This window comes from Macrotis lagotis, chromosome 7 (genome assembly GCF_037893015.1).
Source record: "Macrotis lagotis isolate mMagLag1 chromosome 7, bilby.v1.9.chrom.fasta, whole genome shotgun sequence".
Taxonomy (NCBI): Eukaryota; Metazoa; Chordata; class Mammalia; order Peramelemorphia; family Peramelidae; genus Macrotis; species Macrotis lagotis.
The window spans coordinates 110122106-110144098 of record NC_133664.1 but is presented as its reverse complement, the minus strand read 5'-3'; the positions used below and the strand labels follow the sequence as shown (position 1 = coordinate 110144098).

General features: G+C 37.0%; 1 protein-coding gene across 2 annotated transcripts in view; it reads right to left on the bottom strand.

The window, feature by feature from the left end:
• Positions 1–40: 40 nt before the first annotated feature.
• The window catches only part of KIAA1549 (KIAA1549 ortholog), a 180503-nt gene continuing 158550 nt past the window's right edge, over positions 41–21993 (bottom strand). The window contains exons 18-20 of one of the 2 annotated variants that reach the window (XM_074193588.1): positions 21015–21166; positions 11288–11436; positions 41–412 (exon numbers count right to left, since the gene is read on the bottom strand). In XM_074193588.1, the coding sequence (XP_074049689.1) occupies positions 155–412; positions 11288–11436; positions 21015–21166 (559 nt within the window). In that variant the 3' untranslated portion in view covers positions 41–154. The remainder of the gene's footprint in view (positions 413–11287; positions 11437–21014; positions 21167–21993) is intronic. The other variant, XM_074193589.1, reaches the window with a different exon arrangement.

Below are 21993 nucleotides of genomic sequence, written 5' to 3'. Positions count from 1 at the left end.
CTCCCTCCCTCCCCCCCCCACATAGACACACACACTGGTATCTTGTACAGTAGAGGTTCATTCCCTATTATAAAACAACAACTCAGTTGGCTTCCTCTTAGTCTTACTTCCATAGGAAGCAGATACTTGGCAAAATTTGCAAGGGAAGGATGGATCAGCTATGGAAGTTCTGCACTGTGGCCTGTTTCTGGGAAAGTCGAAGGAGCTCCTCTCGAATGGCTTTAATGAGAGAAGCAGATGAGTGCCCTGGCTGGAGATCTTCAGTAGAACTGGTATTGTTGTAACACAGCCCTGGCCCTTGGAGGCTCCTGTGAGGGAGGTGAGTAGGTGGTGTGGAGGGCTCTCTACCCGAAGTCCTTGGCACCTGAAACAATGGTGAAGAAGAATACTCTTGGTGTCCAAGCCCATGAGTCTGAAAAAACACAGCAAGAATTACTGTACTTCTTGAATAGTAATAATTAGAAAACAAAACAAAACAGTTAAAGGTGATAACAAATTTTTCTTAAACAACTTTCCCATTCCCCAATCTCCAACTTGGATTCAGCCTGGTCAATTTTCAGACTTATCTCCCCCACAACTTTACCTGAAACTGGAAGGAGTGGGTATGGCAGCAATGGTAGCCTTACCAGGGAAAGCATGAATATGTCAATGTGGGGTGATAGGAAGGCAGGATCCTTTAGGATAGGGATGGACATGCCTAGAGATGAACTGAGGAAGCAGGAAAAGTTATTTTCACAAACAACTTTGAAAGATTCAAGATCTCTATCAATGCAATGATCAGTCACGATTCTCGAGGACTGATGATGAAATATGCACCTACCCTACTGACAGAGAGGTGATGGATTCAAGATACAGGATGACACCTTGTCTATTGGACATAGACAATGAGGGAACGTTTTGGTTGACTATGCATAATTGTTACAAGGATTCTGTTTTTCATTTTTTTCCAATGGGAGTGGTAGGAAGAGAAAAAAATGTTATTAATAAAAAAATATTAAATATTAAAAGTTACACTCCCTGGTGTGCTGTATTTGTATGTATTATACGCAATTTTTTAATTACTATTTTAAAAAATCTTAACTTGAACTTGTAATTTCATCAGTGTAGGGAGCTTCCAGTGAGGAACTTCCCTACAATATAGGTAAATATTTAGAGCAAGGGTAGGGACTCTTTTTCTGCCAAGGGCCATTTGGATATTTTTAACATCATTTGCAGGTTATATTTGGTCCAACATTTAATTAATTCACTCCTAAAAAGTACTAAGATTTATTGAATTTTGAGTCCCATCTGTGGTTGCCTTAATAAGGCCAGACCAATACAGGCGCATGCTGGAGGTTCTCCTCCCCTAACTTAGAGAGTCAGTTGCTTGGGTCACTGAAAAGTTAAATATCCAAAGTCGCATAGTCAGTGTATGTGTCAAAGATAGAACCTGAATTCCCTAACGTATCATTTTTTTTTAAGTTTATGCAAGGCAAATGGGGTTAAAGTGGCTTGCCTAAGGCCACACAGTTATGTAATTATTAAGTGTCTGAGGCTGGATTTGAACTCAGGTCCTCCTGACTCCAGGGCCAGTGCTCTGTCCACTGCACCACCTAGCTGCCCGCCCCAATGTATTATTAACAATATAACTTCTAGGGGGAAGCTAGGTGGCACATTGGATAGAATACCAGTCCTGGAGTCAGGAGTCCCTGAGTTCAAATCCCTCCTCAGACACTTAATAATTACCTAGCTGTGTGGCCCTGAGCAAGCCACTTAACCCCATTGCCTTGCAAAAATAAAAAAAACAGTCAAAGCTGATGGGAATCAAGTAAATGCTCATGTAAATAAGTTGAGCAGAATGGTTCGAGGGTTGAGTGGGGTTTCTCACTTAACTTTAGGAGTTGTGGGGGGACAAAATTAAACACTAAGGGGCAAAAGGAATGGTCATGATTGTACTTGAGTATGGAAAAGGAGCAGTATATGGATGTGAGAAAAACACTGAAAACAAGCAAACAAACAATCAAAAACCAAAGATATAGAAGGAGTTTTAAAAATCTAGTTGTTCTTTGTATGTCACCCATGGAAAAGAGCAGTATGAGCAAAAACAAAACTCCACAATACATTTGCTACCATTTGTACCTTGTAGATAAGTCTCCATGCTGGTTTAACAAGAACTGGGAACATTATTTAGACATTTGATATAATATCTAATTAAAACAGTTTCTTCTAGATGTGTATGTATTCAAGAGGGTCAAATAATGATTTCAATAGTTTTGCAGTAAATTATTGATCTGGTATTTCAGAAATCAAATAAATCTTGCCTCTGGGCTAAGAAAAAAAAGATGTCTGTAAAAGAAAAATGCAATACATAATTCAGATTTACTTCCAAACTATTGAGGAGATATTCAAATTTTCTTTTATTGCACTTAGAATACAGAGTTTGTAATACTTTTAGTTTGTGTGTAAAGTGATTGAAATTTCAGGCAATATATACTCTACCAGTATTAGTCAACACCTCTCTAGAATTCATCATTTCAGAGTTCTTTAGAACAATACCAAGAGGTTAAATGATAAGTCTAGTACACATAGTCATTATATGTTAGATTTGGAGTTCAGGTCTTTCAGCAGGTCAGCCCTACAGGAATTTTTGCCTTGAAAGTCCCACTAAATGGTTGACTGCTTTTCTCAGAATACTATTTTAGAAAATTTTCAATCTACTTCCTCCCTCCTGCCTCCTTCTTTGCCAAAATTCTTGACATTCATTCATGGTTTCTTCCCTTCTCCCATCCCAGACCCTATTCTTCCCTTCTCCCACCCCCATTCAGAAGCCTTTGGGTCAGAAACCCCTCCTCCCATGAGAATATAAACAGTGCAGGGGCAGAGATAGTGCTAGCTTTTTTGCATTTGTATGTCCATGGCTAAGCACATAGTAAGCCCTTAATAAATGTTTTTAATTCATTCATAAGATATTAGATTTGGAGCTGGAAAGGACCTCTGAGGGTCATTTGGTCTAATTCTTTCATTTTACAGATGAGGAACCTAAATAAGAATTGATGAATTAATAGAAAAAGTATGCCTAAAGAATTGGGGCCTAAGGTATAAAAGGGGTAAAGTGCTTCTAACCTTGATTGGAAACTTTATACTGTCTAGTCCATCAAAGGATAATAATTGGATACATTCATGGGATGACTTTTCAGCATTGGAGAAATAAGTAGGCTGCAGACTAAATAGCTTTTTTGGTGTTCAGTCATTTCAGACAAGTCCAAATCTTTGTGACCCCATTTAGGGTTGTCTTGGCAAAGATATTATAATGAAGTACAGCTAGGTGGCGCAGTGGATACAGCACAAGCCCTGGAGTCAGGAGTACCTGAGTTCAAATCCAGCCTCAGACACTTAATAATCTTAATAATTACCTAGCTATGTGGCCTTGAGCAAGCCACTTAACCCTATTTACCTTGCAAAAAAAAAAAACACCTAAAAAAAAGATACTATAATGAAGGGGTAGCTAAGGTGACACAGCAGATAGAGCACCCACTGTGGAGTCAGGAGGACCTGAGTTCAAATCCAGCCTTAGACATTTAATAATTACCTAGCTATGTGGCCTTAGGCAAGTCATTTAACCCCAAATGCCTTGCAAAAAAAACTAAAAAAAAAATTTACTGTAATGTTCCTTTCTCCAGCTTATTTCACAGATGAGGAAACTCAGACAAACAGGCTAAGTGACTTGCCCAGGGTCACACAACTAGTATCTGAGATCAGATTTAAACTTATGAAGATGACTCAACCTAATTCCAAGCCCATTGCTCTATACAATTGCACCATCAAGTTGACCTAAAATCAATCAACAATCCCTCCCCTATGTTCTTGTTGCCTAGTCTTTTCAGGTATGTCCATTCTTCCAAACATCATTTGAGGTTTACTTGGCAAAGACAGTAGAGTGGTTTGCCATCATCTTCTCTAACTCATTTTGAAGATGAGGAAATGCAGACAGATAGAATTTAATACTTGCCCAGGGTCACACAGCTAGTAAGTGTCTGAGGTCATATTTGAATTCACATCTTCCTAATTCCTCAACCAGGGCTCTACCCACCCATTATGACACTTAGCTGCCTTCACAGGGTAGAATCGTGTTATTTATAGAATGCTGGCCTTTTAATGGCATTTTACAAATGCAAATTTTTTTTTTAAGCTGCGCAAAGTACTAAAGCACTTCTGAAGGGAGAGTATGGTTGCAGAACTGAGAAGAAAAGACTACTGTCAATTAGATCGAGAGATAAGTTTGCATATCCCATATTTATTGCTGAAATACCATGGGGCCTCGCTGATATGGGAAGGAAACATCCAAAAGGTCAAGTGCTCCATAGCATTCAGACCACCATCAGAGGTTCTGTTTCTTATTAAAGCAAGACATGTGGTGAAATGATTCTGGAAAAGGAAAAGAGAAGCTTGTCTTTGCACAACCCTCCCTACACTATAATAACATAAAGTGCAAGTTATGCCATCGTTCTTTTCGTATCATGGTCTTTGATGATGAAGGACAAGAATGAATCAATTAGCTGAAGTCTACTTTTAAGACATTCTATCAGAAAAAACATTCGAAAGGTAATTTTCCCATCCTTGAATAAGAATAAGGATATAATAAAAAGAATCATGAATTTCAAGCTAAGGGATTTCAATAATGATAATAAAATGATAGGAAAAGAAAATAACTTTGAAAGACTTTAATACTCTGATCAACACAATGATAAGCCACAGGTCTGAAAGAACAAAAGTGAATCACAATGTTCAGCTCCTGATCAAGAGTTTGGGATAAAGAGCTAAAATACAGAGACATGATTTTTTTTTAGGTTTTTGCAAGGTAAATGGGGTTAAGTGGCTTGCCCAAGGCCACACAGCTAGGGAATTATTAAGTGTCTGAGACCAGATTTGAACCCAGGTACTCCTGACTCCAGGGCCAGTGCTTTATCCACTGCGCCACCTAGCTGCCCTCAGAGACATGAATTTTTCAAACATGGCTATTTTTTCGGATTAGATAGGTATGTATTTTTGAAAATTTGCTCAATGTTGGATGAGGAAAGAATGGAAGGGACGGAGCCATTTATAAAAATACTTATCTGGAAGAAATTTAATCATCATTTACAAAAGCAAAGTCAAAGAACTTGAATTCAAACTCTAGCTCAGAGGGTGGAGCCAAGATGGAGACATGAAGGCAGTATTTCCTGGGAACTCCTTCCCCCCCAAAACTCTAAAAGCCAACAAATGATGATTCTGGCCAAAATTTAGAGGGGCAGAACCCACAGAAAGACTGAGTGATACATTTCTTCAGTCTAAGATAACTTAGAAGTTCTGTGGGAAAGGTGTGTTTCACCAGGACCGGGGGTTGGGAAAAACGCTGGGGCCACAGCGTAGCCCAGTCCAGAGATCACCGACAACAGATTGAAGGGGCAGTGAGAGAACTCTGCCGCACCAGAATGAGTGTGAGGTGAGGAGCACAGGCTGCAGAATGTGTAGCGAGAATCTGGAGAAAGTAGCCTGTGTGCCCAGAGCAGAGCCCACAGACAGTAAGGGGGTCAGGGAAGACTGCAGAAATTTCTCTGCTCTTCTTCGGGGTAAGACTCTGCTGTTTGCCTACATTCAGACCCTGTTTGCAGTTTGGGCCTCCATACTAAGATAGCAGGATCCTCCTTATAGCCCCAGGGCAGAGGGAAGTACAGGGTCCATCTACATATCAAAGCACAGGCAAGAGAGCATAAGACCTTGGAGGAATGAAGGTCCCAGTGGGGTGTCCCCCCCCCAAAAAAAACCCAAAACCTTGGAAGTGCTGTCTTGGGCTGAGGAAATGAGTAAACAACAGAAAAGGAAGAATCTAAACATAGACAATTACTTTTGTTCCATGGAAGATCAAAACACATACTCAGATGATGACAAAATCAAAGCTTCCATATCTAAAACCTCCAACAGAAATAGAAAATGGGCTCAGACTATGGATGAGTTCAAAAAAGACTTTGAAAAAACAATTAAGGGAGATGGAGGAAAAATTGGGAGGAGAAATGAAAGTGACGCAGAAAAATCATGAAAACCAAATCAAAAGCTTGGTGAAAGATATACAAAAAAATACTGAAGAAAATAATATGTTAAAACCAGTTTAGACCTAATGGAAAAAGCAAAACAAAAGGCAAATGTGGAGAAGAATGCCTGATAAAGCAGAATTGGCCAGCTGGAAAAGGAGATAAAAAAAACTCTCTGAATAACTCCTTCAAATGCAGAATGGAACTAAAGGAAGTTGATGAATTTGCAAGAAATGAGGAAGAAATAAAACTCTCCCCAAAAAAAGCCAAAAATTAGAAGAAAATGTGAAATATCTCATTGGAAAAACAACCAACCTCGAAAACAGATCCAGAAGAAATAATTTAAAAATTATTGGACTATCTGAAAGCCACGATCGGGAGAAAAGCCTAGACTTCATTTTTCAAGAAGTGGGCAGCTAGGTGGCACAGTGGATAGAGCAACGGCCCTGGAGTCAAGAGTACCTGAGTTCAAATCCAGGCTCAGACACTTAATAATTACTTAGCTGTGTGGCCTTGGGCAAGCCACTTAACCCCATTTGCCTTGCAAAAACCCCCCTAAAAAACAAAAATAAAAAAAAATAAATAATACAGCAAACTCTAGCTCAGCCATTCACCATTATGGCAACTTCAACAAGTCTATTAATAGCTCTAGACCTCTTTTTCCTCAACCATAAAATAATGGGGATATATCATATTAATCTTAATATCCCTTCCAGTTCTAAATTCTTTCATTGGTAAGATGGGGAACTATAGATATGGAAATGATGTTGATGCTGGCACATAGTATATTTTCATTGGTTTTGCTTAAGGGTTTTTGGGTTTTTTTTTTGTTACAAGGTAAAGCTTACTATTGGGGAAAGGCATATCCAGAAATAACTATAATGTACAGACTAAAGGCTTTAACGAAACCTTTTTAAAAAAAATGAATCCTCTGTTTCAAACATCTGAAGCATTATTTTGTCTACTCAAGGGTAGAATTATGGCCCATGCAATCTAATCCCTTCATCTTACAAATGAGAAAACTCAAGTCTAGAAAACTTATGTGATATGATCAAGGTCATACACAAGGGACATTCATTATAAATTCCTTTAGCTGAAGTTCTGGCATAATGTCAAAGACAAAGCTTTAAAGATTTTTTTTTCCCCACTTAAAATTTTCTCTTACAACCAGGCAGCCTCCTGGTTGTAATAATAAGAAAATATTCTTTATTAAAACAGATGAGACATTTGCAGAAAGCACTTGTGCCAACATAATATAGGGTTTTTTCGCACATATTAACTAAATTTTCTCTCATTGTATGAGGAACCATGTTCTTATGGAACAAGTAAAGAGGTTAATTAGATATTTCAAGATTAGTTTGTTATTGGAAATGTTTCAAATGTCACCTAATGAAGTGTTTTTAAAAACATTATAAATTACATATAGCTATATTAATGCAGGCATATAAGATAATAAATATTTAAATAACTATGAGTTAAAAGATGAACTTCAGGCATTTGTCATACAAATGTTACCTGAAAGTCTACTTTGGCTAATTCTGGTCACAACTTCCATGAATATACCCTAAGTTCTTTCCTGGACCTTCTCTTCTATTTTCTTGACCAGGGAGCTTCATCAGCTCCAAGGTTTCCACCATCATTTCTATACAGATGAAATCTCAGATTTCCATATCCAGTACTAATTTCCATCCTGAGCTCCAGGCCCACATCACCAACTATCTGTTGGACATTTCTAATGGATAGCCTATAGATGACATATGCATATGACATATGACATAAACATGACATATCCAAACTGAAATCATAATATTTCTTCCAAGAGTCATCTGCTTTTCTAATTTCCCTATTTCTGTTGAAAGACCACCAACTTTCTAATCTCCTAAATTTAAAACCCTGGTACTAAATCACAACTCCTAACACTCTCTTAGTACACATATCTAACTCAATTGCCAAATATTTTCATTTCTTTTTTGAAATTTTCTTTATTTAATATTTATTTATTCTCATTTTGTACAAATTATTTTTTATACATTAATAAAATATTCTTGTTTAAGAGTAAACGAAATGCCCCTTCCCCCCCCAAATAGACTCGCTTGAGCGATAAGTAAAGGGGAGAGAAAAAAATTAAAATTAAAAAAAATAATAGTAATAATTGTAGGTATGGCCAGGTGGTGCAGTGGACAGAGTACCAGCCCTGGATCCAGGAGCACCCAAGCCCATATCTGGCCCCGTTCACCCAACAATCACCCAGCTGTGTGACATGCAAGCCACCCCAACCCCACTGCCCTGCAAAAACCAAAAAAAAAAAAAGGAAAAAAAAACCCCAAAATAAAATAAAATAGTAATAATAGTAGGGGTGGCTGGGTGGCAGACAGAGCACTGGCCCTTGAGCCAGGAGCACCTGGGTCCAAATCCGGCCTCAGACACCCAATAATCACCCTGCTATGTGGCCCCAGGTGGGCCACCCAGCCCCATTTGCCCTGCACCCCCCCAAAAATAATAATAATAAAAAATGTGCTTTAGTCTGTGTTCCAATACCACCAACTCTGTCGCAGGTGGATCACACTCTTTATGATAAGTCTATCACAAAAGTTACTTTCATATTTTTCCACTGTTGCCATTGCTGATTGCAACTCCAAATATTTTCATTTCTACCTTCACATCTGTCATTCACCCCCTTCTCTTCACTCATTTAACTATTACTCTTGTTTTGTCTTTCATCACCTCTTGCCTAGTTTACTGAAATTTTTAGCTTTCCTATTTGATGTCTTTGATTCAATCAAGTCTCTCTCTCTAATCAATTTATACTGTCCCCAAAGAGATTTACTATGATATATAAAAAGTTGAAGAGACTTGGTTTCTGTGTGATTCTCATTTTATAATCTTTGCAAATAGTTAATAAAAGGATGGTCTTTTGGCTGTCCCTCCTTAATTAAAAATCACTTAACACTTATATAACCTTGAAAGAATTGGTGCTTTCAACAGGTGTCAATCAACTTTGATTGATTGGCAATTAAAAAGAGAATTACTATTATAATGAGAGGTAGGTTTATTCTAATAAGGGGTGGAGGACATGACTGTGATCATTCAGACTTGATCAAAGAGACTTATATATACCAGTACCAGCCTATCTAGGATAATCTAGATTAAAAGAAGAATCCAACTCCATCAAGACTTGTCCAATTAAAACAATGGGTCAGAATCCACCAATTCACCTAAACTAGAATTTCTTTACCTCTTGATGAGATCTAAGTTTTCCATCTCATTATCAGTCTTACATTTCAAATTCTGTCTGATTTCTGAATGAGCAAACAGAAAAAAAGGGAAATCTTAGTCCTAATTCAATAATTGGTTATTAACATAGGAGAAAAAGAATCATTTTTTTCTCATTTCCTAAAGCACAAATCTGACTATGTCACCTTCCTACTCAATAAACTTATAGCCATTGCTTGCTTCTTTTAGGATCAGATATATACCCTTTTTTTTTAAGGCTTCAAAGTCTGTCCCTTCCTACCTTTCTAGTATTCCCACACATTATTCCCACTCCCTCTATTCCCTTCAAGTCTTAGCTCAAGGACTATTTTCTGCAGGAGGTACCACTTACTCCTATCCCCCACCCCAGCTGTTATTATCTCACCATCCAAGGTTATATAATGTTCTATGATGTTTGCATATATCATGCACAGAAAATTCTATATTATGTGGTGTATTCCTCATTAATAATAACAGCTAGCAATCACATAGTATTTTAAGTAAATATTTGACCATCACAACAACCCTGTAAGGTAGAAACCATAGTCACATGGTTAAGTGTTGAAGGTTTGATTTGAACTCAGGTCTTGCTTACTTCAAGTTCAGCTCTCTCCATGGTGACATTAGAACAGAAGCTTCCTCAGAGGTGGAGCTATTTTGTCTTGTCTTTGTGTCCTTGGTTAATATGGGGCCTGACTTAAAATATCTAATTAATGGGGACGGCTAGGTGGCCCAGTGGATAGAGCACCAGCCCTGGAGTCAGGAGTACCTGAGTTCAAATCCGACCTCAGACACTTAATAATTACCTAGCTGTGTGGCCTTGGGCAAGCCACTTAATCCCATTTGCCTTGCAAAAACCTAAAAAAAAATTTAATAAATGTATGCTGATTTATTAATTGATTGTAGTTTAACATCTGTTTCAAAGTAAATAGCACATTCTATCAAAGGGAACAGAAATTAAAATAATTTCCCTCTCACTCCTGACTTCATGATTTTGTAATTAAAATCTGTAATTTGGGGCGGCTAGGTGGCACAGTGGATAAAGCACCGGCCCTGGAGTCAGGAGTACCTGGGTTCAAATCCAGTCTCAGACACTTAATAATTACCTAGCTGTGTGGCCTTGGGCAAGCCACTTAACCTCATTGCCTTGCAAAAAAAACCCTAAAATAAAATAAAATCTATAATTTGAGCATGGTATAAAGGGACACAAAACAAACTATTATCATTATTATTTTATTAAAATTCATAGTATGCTAATAGCACTTAATTATCATTATACAGTATTTTATTATGCTAATACTAACTTTTGTTTATAGGGGTTTTTTTGCAAGGCAATGAGGTTAAGTGGCTTGCCCAAGGCCACACAGCTAGGTAATTATTAAGTGTCTGAGACTGGATTTGAACCCAGGTACTCCTGACTCCAGGGCCGGTGCTTTATCCACTGTGCCGCCTAACCACCCCAGCTAATACTAACTTTTCAAAAAAATTTTACTTATTTAAGACAATGGGGAGAAGTGGCTTGCCCAAGGTCACACAGCTAGGTAATTATTAAGTGTCTGAGGCTGCATTTGAACTCAGGTCCTCCTGACACCAGGACTGGTGCTCTATCCTCTGCCCACCCACCTGCCCTTGGCTAATACTAACTTTAAAATTCTTTTCCTCATTTTTTAATTTATGCCTTTTGTTGACTTCTTATATATTATTGATGGCATTACTTTTTCTTCAAAATGTAAGTGGTTTATATTTTAGAGTTTTATTGAGGGGGGGGTTTCAATCCAGTATTCACTAGTTGAGAAGATTTTTTATAATAGAAAATGATTGTAGGGTTTGTTTGTTTGTTTGTTTTTAAGAAACATGGAAGAAAATAGCCAAGAGAAGGAGAAACAAAGTAAGACAACAAATTGGCCTGAGGAAGAATGGCAAGTGAATCCCAAGGATATCTAAATTGTGTCAGAGGTTCAGTAATGATTCAAACAAAAACTACTCACAGCATCTCTCCTCCCAGATTCGTCTTCCCCTTGATAGGAGGGCCATCCTGGCCCACTATACTGGCCTGTTCTGCTGGAAGGAATCTCTACTGGTTGTACTCCCATCCTGCTGGTGATGCCCACCTGTGTGAGATGCTGTATCTGTGAACCTTAAGAAGAAAAATCTTAGTCAATATTTATTACTGCGGCAACTCAGCATTTCACAAAAATTTACATGAGTTATTAGACCTGAAAACACCCAAGCTAAGAAAGCAGACAGTGAAGACTGATATTTCTGTTCTATAAAAAAATGAATCTTAATTGAATAAACTCCTGCTCCAGTCTCTTCCCTAAGGCACAGAGGTGACCCTGAATCTTCAAAGCCAATGCTTGTATGTTTCTGGAAGGTTCCACTAATCTGAGAGTGCTTCAATTCAAGTACAGGCCTGGTGACAATCGTCCCCAATTAAGTTTGGATGTTAGGACAAGAGGGCTGGCCATAGCAACTCCAAAAGACTTGCTACTAAGTCTTAGAAGAGGTAAAATCTGAAGTAAAAATAAAACAAAACACACATGACTGAAGCAGTGAAACCAGTCATTCACACTATCTACCTGACTATTAAAGAATGGATAGCTCTGGATCTCTTGTAAAATGGAGGAAGTCACAGATCCCTGAAGTATAGCACAAATATCAAAAAGAGAAACCAGGGTACTAAAAAGAAAGAGACTTGTCCAAAGTCACAAAAGTCAAAGGCTCAAGCATAATTTATAGAACCTGTGTGATTCTGACTAATTCTCAAGTGCATGCCAGACCATGATGTCTCCAAAGTTTTACCGTTAACGCATTTTCAGACTAATTTACACATTTCAAATAATAAAGCATAGTTTCTCTAAAATACTAATTTATCCATCTGTGATTTAGACTGGGACAGAAATAATCTTGAGTTTGCTGTGTATGTGTGTGTGCTTGTGTGTGTGTGTGTGTGTTTAACAGTTTAACAAAACAAATTCAGTTGCTGAATCAATAATTACTTACTAACCTTGTCTGTTGCTTGGAAAAAGGAGTATTTGGAGTGGAGTGGCAGATTGTGGGAGAATATTCATAAGAAGGCAAAAGCTATTTGTGATCCATTTTTTTTTAGGTTTTTGCAAGGCAATGGGGTCAAGTGGCTTGCCCAAGGCCACACAGTTATGTAATTCTTAAGTGCCTGAGGCCATATTCGAATTTAGGTATTCCTGACTCCAGGGCTGATGCTCTATCCACTGTACCACCTAGCCACCTCAATTTATGATCCATTTTTTAAAAAGGCAATGGAAATGTCCTCACAAAAAAAAAATCAAGAAACAAAATGACAGATAAGAGAGAAGAGGAAAATGTTCCTAAATGAAGGCAAAAATCTCAGTTTTCAGATGTCCAAAGCATTAGAAGGTACAGAAATTATAGACAGTAACAGTTCAGATCATGAGCTAGGTGAGTATCCACATTAGTTGGGAGGGGTTCCCTCTTTTTGTATTCATCTCCTTTTCTGAAAACATATACTTTCTGTACTGGTTTGAGGAGGACACCAAACCCAGAAAAGAACTTGATGGAAAGTTTATGAGTACAGATCTAAAGATGAACTATGTTTTTATTATCTAATGACAACACTGTCTAAAGCACATTAATTATTTCTTTGTCAAGTTTTTCTCCACGTCTCAAAAAACTGACATCAAACTATAGATTATAGAATCTAAGTTCCTTAAAATTGAGCAAAATGTTTGTAAGAAACATTTAGGAGTGATTTCAACTAGTAAGTCTGTAATTATAGGTGACCCTGAGTTTTTAAAGGCTATGCCAATACAGCATAATCTCTGGCAGGTCCCTTCTTGATGGAAAGTTTCTGAGTATAGATCTAAAAATGAACTATGGTTTTATTATCTGATGACAATATTGTATAAATTCAGGAAATCATTCCTGGTAAAAATCATGAAATCAGATATTGACCAAAATTCATAAAGGCAGTCTACTAAACAATGTCAGAATTATGGAAATCATGGACCTTTTGGAAGTGTCAGAACAAGAAAAACCCACATAAATGACCAGACATAACATTTATGAACAAACTATATAGAATAAATTTTTGTTTCTATGTTGAGAATTTTTGACTTTTCCCAAAACATCTAAGCTTTTCTGTCTGATGGCTAAAAAATACTCTGAAATTTTATATTTCTAACTATATTTGAAGTATATATTTTTAAATATGTACTGAACTTTTGACTTTTCTATTTTCCAAATATCTCTTCCAAGCACAGGGAAATAATTTTCAGAAATAAAAGAAAGAGGGGTGGCTAGGTGGCACAGTGGATAGAGCACTGGCCCTGGAGTCAGGAGTACCTGAGTTCAAATCTGGCCTCAGACACTTAATAATTACCTAGCTGTGTGGCCTTGGGAAAGCCACTCAACCCTATTGCCTTGCAACCCCCCCCCCCAAACCCCCACAAAAACCTAAAAGAAATAAAAGAAAGGTAAGAACAGAGGGGGAAAAAAAAGAAAGAAAAGTTAAGTGTAAAGATTTAAGTGGATTGATAGGCTACAAAAGTTAATTTTTCAGATTCAAGTTTTGGAGCAAAAGATTTCACTGGCTATCTAGTCTAGTAATGACCTAAGTAATATTAAATACACTGATTACTAGGGTTTGGGGTTGGAGGAAAAAGGAACCAGAATAAATTTTATCTCTTTTTTTGGTCTTTCAAGAGAGCTAGAGTGACCAAAAAAGAGAAGAGAGAAAAATGGGAAGAAGAATAAAGGGGGGAAAGGAAGAGAAAAGAACAGCAAGAGAAAAGAGGGATTAGATAAAGAGAAATCAGGAAGGGTGCTTTGGTGAGATTAACACCTCAGAAAATGGAAGTCTTATCAAAGACATAAAATAACCACTACTCCCCTCCTTACTACTCTTCTCATCTTCCCAGCTTATACCTTAAAACTGTTTTTCACAAACCTAAAAAAACCCAAACAAACCTAAAACAATCAGAACCCTCCTACCTCTTTCTTGTTTTTTTAACAAAATATTTATTTTTTTCATGATTTCCTTATTTATTTCATTTTAATTTTTAATTTTTCCTCCAACTACATGGAAAAACAAGTTTCAACATTTACTTCCAAAACCTTGAATTCCAAATTCTCTCCCTTTCTCCTACCCCACTACCCGCATCAAGAAAGAAAGTTACTTGGTGTAGGTTAATAATGTTTAGCCAGGAAAACATTACTTCAATAGTCAAATTGTAAAAGTTATCATCCCCCCCCCCAAGAAAGATAACTCTCAAAAAAAAATAAAACGAGGGAAAAAAGTATATTTCAGTCTGTATTGACACCATCAGCTCTGTCTTTGGATTGGATAGCATTTTTTATTGTAAGTCCATCCGAGAAATTGTTTTAATATTTTTTTCCCTACAGTGGCTATTGTTAGCTATGTTACCCTCTATCCTATTCCTCCCCACCCTGCCCCATTTATTTCATTCTCTCTCCCCCCTTTCGCCCTGTCCCTCCTCAAAATTATGTTGCATCTGACTACTTTCTCCCAGTCTTCCTTCTCTTATATCACCTACACCCCCCATTACTTTCCTCTCCTATTTTTCTCTTTTTATTAAAGATTTTATTTATTTGAGCTTTATAATTTTCCGTTCAATCTCACTTCCCTCCCCCGAAAGCAATTGTCAGTCTTTATACTGTTTCCATGTTGTACACTGATCCAAATTGAGTGTAATGAGAGAGGAAGAAACATAAAGTATAAGAGAGATAACAAGCTCAGACAATAAGATATCAGGTTTTTTTTCCTATATTAAAGGGAATAGTCCTTGAACTTTGTTCAAACTTCACGATTCTTTATCTGGATACAGATGGTATTCTCCATTGCAGAGAGCCCCAAATTGTCCCTGATTGTTGCACTGATGAAATAAGTGTGTCCATCAAGGTTGATCATCACCCCCATGCTGCTGTTAGGGTGTACAGTGTTTTTCTGGTTCTGCTCATCTCACTCAGCATCAGTTGATGCAAATCCTTCCAGGCTTCTCTGAATTCCCATCCCTCCTGGTTTATAATAGAACAACAGTGTTCCATGACATACATATACCACAGTTTACTAAGCCACTCCCCAACTGAAGGACAATTGCTTGATTTCCAATTCTTTGCCACCACAAACAGGGCTGATATGAATATTTTTGTACAAGTGATGTTTTTACCCTTTTTCATCATCTCTTCAGGGTACAGACCCAGTAGTCGTATTGCTGGGTCAAAGGGTATGCCCATTTTTGTTGCCCTTTGGGCATAGTTGCAAATAGCTCTTCAGAAGGGTTGGATGAGTTCACAGGTTCACCAACAGTGTAAAAGTGTCCCAGATTTCCCACAACCCTTACAACAATGATCATTATCCTTCCTGGTTATATTGGCCAATCTGAGAGATATGAGGTGGCACCTCAGAGAAGCTTTAATTTGCATTTCTCTAATAATTAATGATTTAGAGCATTTTTTCATATGGCTATGGATTACTTTGATCTCCTCATCTGTAAAATGGCTTTGTATATCCTTTGACCACTTGTCAATTTGGGAATGGCTTTTTGTTTTAAAAATATGACTCAGTTCTCTGTATATTTTAGAAATGAGTCCTTTGTCAGAATCATTAGTTGTAAAGATTGTTTCCCAATTTACTACACTTCTTTTGATTTTGGTTACAGTGGTTTTTATCTGTGCAAAAGCTTTTTAATTTAATGTAATCAAAATCATCTAATTGGTTTTTGGTGATGTTCTCCAACTCTTCCTTAGTCATAAACTGCTCCCCTTTCCATAGATCTGACAGGTAAACTAGTCCTTGATCTTCTAATTTGCTTATAGTATTGTTTTTTATGTCTAAATCCTGTAACCATTTGGATCTTATCTTGGTAAAGGGTGTGAGGTGTTGGTCTAATCTAAATTTCTTGCATACTAACTTTCAATTATCCCAGCAGTTTTCATCAAAGAGGGAGTTTTTATCCCATTGGCTGGACTCTTTGGGTTTATCAAACAGCAGATTACTATAATCATCTCCTGCTTTAACACTTAGTCTATTCCATTGGTCCACCACTCTATTTCTTAGCCAGTACCAAACAGTTTTGATGACTGATGCTTTATAATATAATTTTAGATCAGGTAGGGCTAAGCCACCTTCTTTTACACTTTTTTTCATTAAGCTCCTGGCAATTCTTGACTTTTATTTCTCCATATGAATTTACTTACAATTTTTTTTCTAACTCATTAAAGCAATTTTTTTTTGGAATTTTGATTGGTAGGGCACTAAACAGATAGTTTAGTTTTGGTAGAATTGTCATTTTTATTATATTAGCTCTCCCTATCCATGAGCAGTTGATATTTGCCCAGTTATTTAAATCTGATTTAATTTGTGTAAGAAGTGTTTTATAATTGTTTTCAAAAAAAAGATTCTGAGTCTGTCTTGGCAAATAGACTCCCAAGTATTTTATATTGTCTGAGGTTACTTTGAATGGGATTTCTCTTTCTAGCTCTTCCTGCTGTATCTTGCTAGACATATATAGAAAAGTTGAGGATTTATGAGGGTTTATTTTATAACTTGCAACTTTGCTAAAATTGCTAATTGTTTCCAGTAGTTTTCTGGACGATTTATTGGGATTCTCTAGGTAGACCATCATGTCACCTGCAAAGAGTGAGAGTTTTGTCTCTTCCTTCCCAATTCTAATTCCTTCAATTTCTTTTTCTTCTCTAACTGCTGATGCTAACATTTCTAATACAATATTGAATAGTAGTGGTGATAATGGGCACCCTTGTTTCACCCCTGATCTTACTGGGAATGCCTCTAGCCTCTCCCCATTGAATATAATACTTGTTGATGGTTTCAGATAGATACTGCTAATTATTTTAAGGAACAGTCCATTCATTCTACACTCTCTAGTGTTTTTAATAGGAATGGATGCTGTATTTTGTCAAAAGCTTTTTCAGCATCTATTGATTTGATCATATGATTTCTGATAGGTTTGTTGTTGATATAACTGAGTATACTAACAGTTTTCCTACTATTGAACCAACCCTGCATTCCTGGAATAAATCCTACTTGATCATAATGTATTATCCTAGTGATAACTTGTTGTAATCATTTTGCTAAGATTTTATTTAAGATTTGTGCATCTATATTCATCAGGGAAATAGGTCTATAATTTTCTTTCTCTGTTTTAACTCTTCCTCGTTTAGGTAACAGCACCATGTTGGTCTCATAGAAAGAGTTAGGCAGAGTTCCATCTTTCCCTATTTTTCCAAAGAGTTTATATAGAATTGAAACCAATTGTTCCTTAAATGTTTAGTAGAATTCACTTGTTAATCCATCAGGCCCTGGATATTTTTTTTTAGGGAGTTCAATGATGGCTTGTTGAATTTCTTTTTCTGAGATAGGGTTGTTTAGGTAATCTCTTCTTCATTTAACCTGGGTTATTATATTTTTGTAAATATTCATCCATTTCACTTAGATTACCAAATTTATTGGCATAGAGTTGGGCAAAATAATTTTGAATTATTACTTTAATTTCCTCCTCATTGGTGGTAAGTTCACCTTTTTCATTTATGATACTAGCAATTTGGTTTTCTTTCTTTTTTTAATCAAATTGACCATAGGTTTATCAATTTTGTTGTTTTTTTCATAATACCAACTTTTGGTTTTACTTATTAATTCAATAGTTTTTTTGCTTTCGAATTTCTTAATTTCTCCTTTAATTTTTAGAATTTCTAATTTGGTATTTAATTGAGGATTTTTGATTTGTTTTTTCTCTAATTTTTTTAGTTGCATGTTTAGTTCATTGATTTTCTCTTTCTCCAATTTATTCATGTAAGCATTTAGAGCTATAATATATCCCCTGAGAGTTGCTTTGAATGAATCCCATAGGTCTTGGTATGTTTCATTATTATCATTATCTAGGATAAAATGATTAATTCTTTTAATTAATTAATTCTTTTAATTAATTGATAACTTAATTAATTAATTAATTCTTTCTATGATTTGTTTTTTGGTCCATTCATTTTTTAAAATGAGGTTATTCAGTTTCCAATTTGTTCTGGGTCTACATCTCCTTGGCCCAGTATTGCATATGACTTTTATTGCATTGTGATCTGAGAAAGATGTATTCACTATTTCTGCCTTTCTGCAGTTGATCATTAGGTTTTTATGTCCTAGTACATGATCAATTTTTGTATAAGTTCCATGTACTGCAGAGAAAAAGGCATATTCCTTTCTATCCACATTCAATTTCCTCCACAAGTCTACCATATCTAATTTTTCTATCAATCTTTTTATCTCCTTAACTTCTTTCTTGTTTATTTTATGATTTGATTTATCTAGATATGAGAGTGGGATGTTGAGGTCTCCCACTAGTAGAGTTTTGCTGTCTATGTCTTCCTGTAGTTCTCTCAGCTTCTCCTCTAAGAATTTGGGTGCTCTCCCACTGGGTGCATATATATGCAGTACTGAAATGACTTTATTGTCTATGGTACCTTTTAGCAGGATAAAGTTTCCTTCCTTATCTCTTTTAATGCTACCTATTTTTGCTGCTGCTTTTTCTGAGATAAGGATTGCTACCCCTGCTTTTTTTACTTCAGCTGAAGCGAAATATATTTTCCTCCAACCTTTTACCCATTCGACATTTGAAGGAATTATTTGCTCCAGAGAGAGTTTTTGTATTTTCTTCTGCTTTTTAAGGCATTCTTCTCCTCAACGACCTTTTGGACTACTTTTTTTCCACTTGATCCAAACTAGTTTTTAAGATGCTATTTTCTTTTAGTATTTTTTTTGAATCTCTTTCACCAAGCTGCTGACTTGGTTGTCATGATTTTCCTGCATTGCTCATTTCCATTCTCCATTTTTCCTCCACCTCCCTTATCTGAGTTTCAAAATCTTTTTTGAATTCTTCCATCACCTGAGACAATTCATATTTTCTTGGTGGCTTTAGATTCCGAACTTTTGATTTTGTTATGTTCTGAGTATGTATGTATTTTATAGATCCCTCTAGGAACAAAATAATTGTCAAGAGTTGGGATTATTTTCTTCTATAGTTTGCTCATTTACCCAGCCTATGACTTGATTTTAACTCTTTGTTAAGGTGGGGCTCTTCTTCCAGGGTGGAGGATACACCGTCCCAAGCTTTTGAAGGTTTTTTGCAGCTGTTTTCTGGGATTCCGCCTGCCAAGAATCTGCAAGTTCTCACTTCCTTCAAGGTCTTATAAGATGTTAAAACTGCTTTCCTGGCCTGTGCTCTGGTCTGTGGGTGACTACAAGCACTCTCCTCTGCCCTGGAAACATGAGAAGGGTCCCAGCTCTGCTAGAGGCAGTAAGCTCTGTTGTGCTTCTGCTCTTTTTCCCAAGACTGGAGCTCCAGACTTCATCTTGGATCTAAGTATGGGTGAAGCAACAGATTCTGCCTTAAGGATAGCAAAGAAATCTCTGCAATCTCCCCTGACCCCCTTATTGTCCATGAGATGAGTACTCTTGAAGCCACTGCTGGGTAGCTCCTCAGGTTTACTCCTGGTCTCCTAGGGCTGGATCTTCACTGAGGCCTGTGCTGGGCTGGGCTCCTCTCTCTCTCTCTCTTTCTCTGGTGGGGTAGTTTTCCTACAAGTTGTCCTTGGCAATTTGTGAGCTAAGAAGTCTGGAAACTGCCATCACTGCCATGGACCCAGGTGCCCAACAGTCTATTCCCAGCTGGAGCTGGTTTGCTCTGGCATGACTGGGTCCCCTTCCAACCCTGTGCAATAGACCCTTCCCACAAGTCTTCCAAGTTGTCTTGGGCTGGAAAATTGTTTCACTTGGTGTTTTTGTGGATTCTGCCACTCTAGAATTTGGTTAGATCATTATTTAAAGTTATTTGGAATGATTTTCTGTCTCCTTCTTAAATAAAGAAATGAGCTGTAAATTGGTCCAGGCATTCTGGAAAGCAATTTGGACCCATGACCCAGAAATTACCAAACTGTATTTACTCTCTGACCTAGCTATACTACTACTACTAAGTCAAGAACTCAAAGATATTAAATAAAAAGGAAAAGTCTTTATGTGTTTAAAAAATTTATAGTAGCTCTTTGCATAGAAGTCCAAAATGAGAAACTAAGGAGGCATCCATCAACTGAGAAAGAACTAAATAAAATATGGAATTAGAGTGTAATAGGATACTACTGTGCCATAACAAATTATAAAATACAGTTTCAGAGGAAACTAGAAAGATTTCTATGTACTGATACTGAGCAAAATCAGGAGAACATGTCAAAAACATAGAGAAAAACAAGTCTGAAAGACTTGCTGTGCTGTAATAGATCAGGAGTCCAGAGGACTGAAAAATGAACCATAGCACTCTTTTCATACCAGCAACATGTTTAATTTAAACGCAGAATGACCATTTACTTTTGGATATGATCAATGTGAAATTAGGACAACCACTTCTGAATAACACTTGGCAATTATAAGGGACTTTTTTTCTTGAGGAAAATATTCAAGGGGCAGCTAGGTGATGCAATGGATAGTGGAGTTGGGAGGACCTGAGTTCAAATCTGACTTCAGATACTTAATAATTACCTAGCTGTGTGACCTCGGGCAAGTCACTTAACCCCATTGCCTTGTAAAAAACAAAAGAAAAGAAAAAAAGGAAAGTACTAAACACTTTCTGGGCGATACTCAGAAGTGTGGTCCAGAAAATTGAAGTCAAGTGCTTTGAGCAAATATTATTAACCTACCTGAAGTACCTCCAACAGGCCGGGGTCGAGCCACTGATGGTATCTCTTCTGGATAGATCCCTCGAGTAGCAAATGCAGCCTCAGCTGATGATTGCTGTGAATCAGGAGGTATCAGTTCTGAGGACTGGAGCAAACCAGGACCAAAAGTTGGTCTGAGGAAAAAAAAGCAGTCTGATGTCAAGTGGTGCATCGTCATCCTAGTTCTGAGAATTTCATTACAACTCCCTCTTCCCCCTAAATAGGAAGTCTCCCTCTTTTAGAATGGAAAAATAAAAAAAATTAATCACTACAAGCCTGTAGAGTAAAAAGCTATTTGATACAGGTGAAGACTGTTGTTGCTATTGGAGACCCTAATTATTATTTTTTAATTATAAATATTTTATTTATTTTGAGTTTTACAATTTTCCCTCAATCTTACTTCCCTCCCCCAAACCCCCACAAAAGGCAATTTGTCAGTCTTTACATTTCTCCATGGTATACATTGATCCAAATTGAATGTGATGAGAGAGAAATCATATCCTTAAGGAAGAAACTTAAAAGTATAAGAGATAGATAGATTAGACAATAAGATATCAGGTTTTTTTCCCCCTAAATTAAGGGTAATAGTCCATCTAGGTCGATCATCACCCCCATGTTGCTGTTAGGGTGTACAATGTTTTACTGGTTCTGCTCATCTCGCTCAGCATCAGTTCATGCAAATCCCTCCAGGCTTCCCTGAATTCCCGTCCCTCCTGGTTTCTAATAGAAAAATAGTGTTCCATGACATACATATACCACAGTTTGCTAAATCATTCCCTAATTGATGGACATTTACTTGATTTTCAATTCTTTGCCACCACAAACAGGGCTGCTATGAATATTTTTGTACAAGTGATGTTTTTTCCCTTTTTCATCATCTCCTCAGGGTATACACCCAGTAGTGGTATTGCTGGATCAAAGGGTATGCACATTTTTGTTGCTCTTTGGGTATAGTTTTGGA